This window comes from Sapajus apella, unplaced genomic scaffold (assembly GCF_009761245.1).
Source record: "Sapajus apella isolate SASKATOON/1434 unplaced genomic scaffold, GSC_monkey_1.0 scaffold76, whole genome shotgun sequence".
In the NCBI taxonomy this organism is placed as follows: domain Eukaryota; kingdom Metazoa; phylum Chordata; class Mammalia; order Primates; family Cebidae; genus Sapajus; species Sapajus apella.
The window spans coordinates 7506751-7512671 of record NW_022437016.1 but is presented as its reverse complement, the minus strand read 5'-3'; the positions used below and the strand labels follow the sequence as shown (position 1 = coordinate 7512671).

Genomic DNA, 5921 nt, shown 5'->3' with positions numbered 1-5921 from the left:
TAGAGATAAGTGGAAACAAGGGATGAGGAAGCGGCTTCACTGGCCCAACCAGAAACAGAAACTAAGAACCCATGACTGGATTCTCTCCCTTGGACACCCTTGCCACCAGCCGTGGATCTGGGCACAGTGATCAGGTCCTACTGCCCTCTGAGACCAAGCAAATCACTGTCTCTCTGAACCTCAGATTGCCCATCTGCAAAAGCCTTCCCCTTGCAAGGCAGTTGTGAGGAGCAGAGATAATGCATATACACTACCTGTGCCCGTTAGTGCTCAATTACACCCATCTATTACAAAGGGGTGGTTCTCAAATGTTCAGATGCATGAGAAATGCTGGGAATGCAAATTGCTAGGCCCCATTCCCAGAGATTCTGATTGGCAGGTCTAGGGTGGGGCCCAGGGATATCTGTAGCTCACACTTTTGTCCTGGTAAAATGATGCCCACTGAGAAACAAGCTTTTAAGGAAAATACACCTGGCGCCTCTGAGCACAGCAAGTCTTTATTTCTGAGTTAAAAGTCAGGTTCTAGAATGACAGCCTGTCCCCCGGGGCAGCCAATGCCAGTAGGGCAGATGGAAACCTTTGGTGGAGGCAGCCATGGAGTTCACAGCTTGGGCCTGTGACCCACGATCTCGGTGTAGCCCTTTCTACAGGTACGGGTGATCCACTCATGCTCGTCATCATCTGCAAGGAAAGAGGAAGAGCTAGTCATGCTTGGTGCTCGCTGGGACCTTTCCTGGCCTGGGTGTCCCCCAGGTGGGGCCTTGGGACTGGGATGGTCTGTCGATGGCCAGCCTGTTGAGCTTTGTATGGGGAGGAACAGACCTTTCATTTACACTGAATGCCTCGAAGTGCCTGGTCTTGGGGAAATTGAACACAAAAGGGTTTCTAGCTGTGGGTGCTGCTGGTGGGAGGCAAGCATGAGGCAGTCTGGCTGTCCTGAGCTCCACTGGATCTGACAGGCAGAGAGCCGCGCTTCGCAGTGGGGCACTTGCCCGGTCTGACAGCCCATGCATGGCAGCTCCGGGACAGCGGGTCTAGCTTGCTGGTGATGCTAGGAGACAGAGTCCTGAGAGTTTCCTCTCCTTTCTAGGCTCTCCATTCTTGACCCTTTAAAGAACCCATGGTTTCCCCAGGGGGCTAACACGCTCTTGTTTACTCCAGGCCTTTCAGTGGGGAACAGAGAGGAGCAGGAGCTGCTGCTGTGCCCTGAAGGCCCTAGACGCATGGTCTCCTTAGTTTAATCTTCATAACCAACCATGCAGTGCAGTTCTCCACCATCTACAGATGAACAAATAGAGGCTCACAGAGGTCCAGGCACTTGTCCACACCCACAGGGTCAGCACGTGGGAGAGCTCAGACTGGAACCTAGGATTGTCCAGCTACAAAGCCCCTTCTGTTTTTAAAACCTCAATAGAGAGAGTTGAGTGAATCTCACTCTTCAGTCCACAGCAGCCGCCATTGTCTCTCTGTGGAAGAACCCTCCATGGATTTACTTTGTTTTCATTTTTCCTACCTCCAAACCTACACTGGGCCCCTCCTCCACCACTGTCGGGACCTACTCCAATGATGGGCTAGAGACCCCAAAAAATGCATGTTGCTCTGTAAAATATGTGCTGCTGTTTTGCATACCAATGTGTTTTTAATTTACAGAAAATGGCATTGTGCTGTGGCTTCCATTATGTCTCACTTTTTTTTATGCAGGACCTATTCCTGCTGCTGTGTGCACATCCAGCTCTTTGCTTCTTACTGCTGCCTAGTATTCCATGCTTGGCTTCCATCACATTTTCCTCTCTGTGCTGGTGTGGACGCAGAGGCTGCCTGCAACTCCCGCTACCAGGAACAATGCTGGGACAGGCGTTCCTGGGCACACCCCTTCATAGATACATGGAGAATGTCTCTAGGGTTACATTCCCTCCAGGAGGAGGGCCATGGAGTCCTGCACATCCTTCCCACACCGTCCTTCCAGCTGCCCATGCTCTTTTCACACCATTCTGGCTGCCTTCTCCCTGCCATCCTGCCTCTCCACCTTCCCACCATCCCTCCCTTCCCTTGGTGCCACCCCTGCCTTTAACCAGTTCTCCTGAAGGCCACAGCACTGGAGGAGTTCTTGCCTCCTCTCCTTACCCTGTGTCTAGCCCAGTGCCTCCTGCCTAAGAGAAGGAAGGATGGGTCTGCCCACACTCCTTGGGTGACAAATGACAGTTGCTTGGGAACAAGGGCACTCCCTGAGAGCTGAAACACAGAGAGTTCACGGAAAGCTTTCCTGAACCAGATCCCCTGCCAGGGATGCCTTCCTCTTCTGTGAAAGGCACCAGACCCAGGGGCAGAGAGGTGGAGGCTCATAGACAGCCTATGTGTGCTTGGTGCTTTGCAGACACTGTGTCTCATTGGATCTTTGTAACACCCCGGCCGGGTAGGGAAGAGCCTTATCCTGAGGATTCAAACCAAGGTTCACCAGGCTCTGCAGCCTGACCTCTCACCGCAGGGCAGATGTGAGCACACCAGGAGCTGAGGCTGCTGCCACATCACCAACCACCTCCCCGCCATTTCTTTACATAGGACCTCAGGAAAACGGCTTGCTGCCTGGCACACTCTGGCAAGCAGCCAGTGAGCCTCAGTTACCTCTGGGGAGGCTGCCTGGGAGTCCCCGCTGAGGCTGGGAAGCCCAGGGGTGGGGAAAGAGCGATGATGTGTCAGCACACAAGGAGTTAAACGCTGGTGGAGCCCACTTTTGCCACACTGTGAGCAGCCTGGTTGGTAATTACAGTTCTGAAGTCTCCAGGCTATTCGAGTCAGTGCAGCTGCAACCTCTTCAGCAGTAACCCCTGAAACCAGACAGACTGGGTTTATTGTGCTGAACCAGTCCTCAGGCCCCTCCCTGATCGTTAAAAATTGACAGCAATGGACTTAACAGCCCTCTTCACTACCCCTTTCACTCTCTACCTGGCTGTACAGCCACCAATTTGAATCACAGATGCCTCCCCTCCCGGCAGCTGCTCACCAACCCTCCCTCCGCTTCCCCTGCGCCTCTCTGTGGCTCTCCTGGCCCTGCCATGCCAGGGTGAGGCTGCCGAAGCACATTTCATCAATATTTAAAATGGAATTAAACCTGCAGCTTTGATTAATGCCTCCCAGATCCTGGGAGTTGTGATTACTATTTTGCAAATTGCGATTGTTGGAATATGTTAATATGATTGTCTGAGAACATCTTCACCTTCTCAGATAATTTCCCTCCTTTTTGGTAGGAGGGGAGAGGGAGAGAAGGGAGAAAAAAGATGGGAAAAAACAGCCCACAAACTCTTTAATCAATTGTAAATTATTACCCTTGGCACAACTGCCAGTGGTGCAGAGAGATGGAAGAAGATTTCTGGTTTGGTGTATTTATCTTAAAAATTTTTGGTCCCCACTGGCCCAGTAATTCCACTCTGGGACACTGTCTTAAAGGCATAATCTATTTGTCTAAGAACTATTTAGAATCAGGAAAAAGGAAAATGACTTACATTTCTAAAAGCAAGGAAATAATTATTTTGTTGTATATGCATTCATTTAACAAATAATTATGTGCCAGGCGTAGTGATAAATTCGGGGAGGTGGATGCTGTAAGGCACATGAGAGGATATTTAGCAGCTTGGAAAATAATTGTTAGGAAGTTTGTATAGCAACGTGGGGGAAATATTTTTGATGTGATAATAAGCAAAAGAAAAAGGCAAGAAGAGATAAGAAATAAAATTAAATATATGTTGTGTGAAAACTGCACAGAAGAAAGTTAAAGATAAATTGAAATGTGAATAATAGCCCAGAGCAGTGGGACGAGAGACTTTCTCTTTCTTCTTATATTTCCCAAATCTTCTTTCACTAATGAGTATTGACAATAGAAAAAAAATTGAAATAATTATTGGCTTTTTTTCCTACCCTCCAATTTAATGTCTTGGTAATTTCATGCATTTTGTTAATTGAGATAAGATATTTTGGCTGGGCATGGTGGTTCACAACTGTACTCCCAGTACTTTGGGAGGCCGAGGTGGACAGACTGCTTAAGCTTGGGAGTTTGAATCCAGCCTGGGCAACATGGCAAAACTTCCTCTCTACAAAAAATAGAAAACTTAGCTGGGTGTGGTGGCAAGTGCCTGTAGTCCCAGCTACTTGGAAGGTTGGGATGGAAGCATCACCTGAGCCTGGGGTGGTCGAGGCTGCGGGGAGCTGTGATCACACAACTGCACTCCGGCCTGGGTGACAGAGTTGAGACCCTGTCTCTAAATAACTAACTAAATAAATAGAATAATATTTCTGGGTTCCTAGAAATGCCAACAGGGTTCTTGATCTCCTGAAAAGCAAAAAGAACTTGCATAAAGATATTGGTAAAAATGCATAAATATCAGAATAGACAAATCTGCGCAGGAGAATTCCAGGTAATTTATGTACTCTGCGCTCAAAGAGTTGGAGCAAAAATCCCCATTTCTGAAGCGTGGCTGTGCGTAGTGACTTCCAAAGACTACAGTGTGGAAAGGGAGCAGGGGAAAGGAACTTTATAACGGAGAAACCTCACAAACACTACCTCAGCCAGGTGGTCAAGGTCAATAGCAACATTGGTTAGTCATGGTGACAGTCTGGACCCTTGATAGGATGGGATGAAAATGACACTTTACCTCTGTGATCTTCCTCCCAAACCCACAACTCCAATCTGATCATGAGAAAAACATCAGACAGATTCCAGTTGAGGGGCATCCTACAAAATATCCGACCAGGACTCCCCAAAACGGTCATCAAAAACAAGGAAAGCCTAAGCCACGCTCATCCCCCAGTGGAGCCTAAGGAGACAGGATGGGATCCTGGAACAGAAAATGGACATCAGGGAAAGGCATCTGTAAAACGTATGGGCTTTAGTGAATCACAACATCAATATTAGTTCATTAATTGTGACAGATGTACCATCTGATATAAGACCGTCATAACGGGAAATTGAGTGTGGGGTATGTTGACAACTCTGTACTATCTTTGCGAGAATTCTGTTAATTTAACTGCTTTCAAATAAACGGTTTAAGAAATACATGAAAATCTAGTGTGCTCCCTAAAAGGTGAGATTCTCATGTTCTCTAAGAGGAGTGGACAATCCTTCACAGACCCAGACATCCAAATTGAAGTCATTCACTCTCTTTTCATTCATGGTCCCCTCATATCACAATTTTTGAATCTATACTTGTTTGCTTTTTTTCTTTTTTTGAGATGGAGTTTTTGCTCTTACTGCCCAGGCTGGAGTGTAATGGCGTGAGATCTCATTGATTAGCCAATGAGAGACAGTGCATAGTGTGGACGGGAAGGGTTTATTGGCCAGTTGTTCACTAAGACTCGTCTAGGTATGATAATAGAAATATGCCATCCATATATACAAAATAAGCTGTACTTTTAGTCTCTAGAGCTGTGCTGCCCAACATGGTAGTCAACTAGCCACATTGTAACCATCGAACACTTGAAATCTGGCCAGTCCTTACTGATGTGTGCTGTTAGTGTAAAATACACACCAGATTTCAAACACATACTGCAAATAAAACAATATAAAACAGTACGTTTTTATATTGACTATGTATTGAAGTGTTATCACATTTGGATATATTGGTTTAAATTATATATATGGCCGGGCGCAGTGGCTCACACCTGTAATCCCAGAACTTTGGGAGGCCGAGGTGGGTGGATCACGAGGTCAAGAGATCGAGACCATCCTGGCCAACGTGGTGAAACCCCGTTTTTACTAAAAATACAAAAATTAGCTGGGCATGGTGGCATGCCCCTGTGGTCCCAGCTACTCGGGAGGCTGACGCGGAAGAATCGCTTGAACCCAGGAGACGGAGGTTGCAGTGAGCCGAGATCGCGCCACTGCACTCCAGCCTGGCAACAGAGCAAGACTCTGTCTCAAAAAAAAAATT

The 5921-nt window shown here is 47.4% G+C and overlaps 1 protein-coding gene across 2 annotated transcripts in view; it reads right to left on the bottom strand.

The window, feature by feature from the left end:
* Positions 1–476: 476 nt before the first annotated feature.
* Positions 477–5921, bottom strand: part of MORN5 (MORN repeat containing 5) — a 38885-nt gene continuing 33440 nt past the window's right edge. For both annotated transcript variants that reach the window (XM_032251520.1, XM_032251517.1), the window contains one exon: positions 477–681. Coding sequence is in view for 1 of the 2 variants with exons in the window: in XM_032251517.1 (XP_032107408.1) it covers positions 602–681 (80 nt within the window). In the remaining variant the exon portion in view is untranslated. The remainder of the gene's footprint in view (positions 682–5921) is intronic.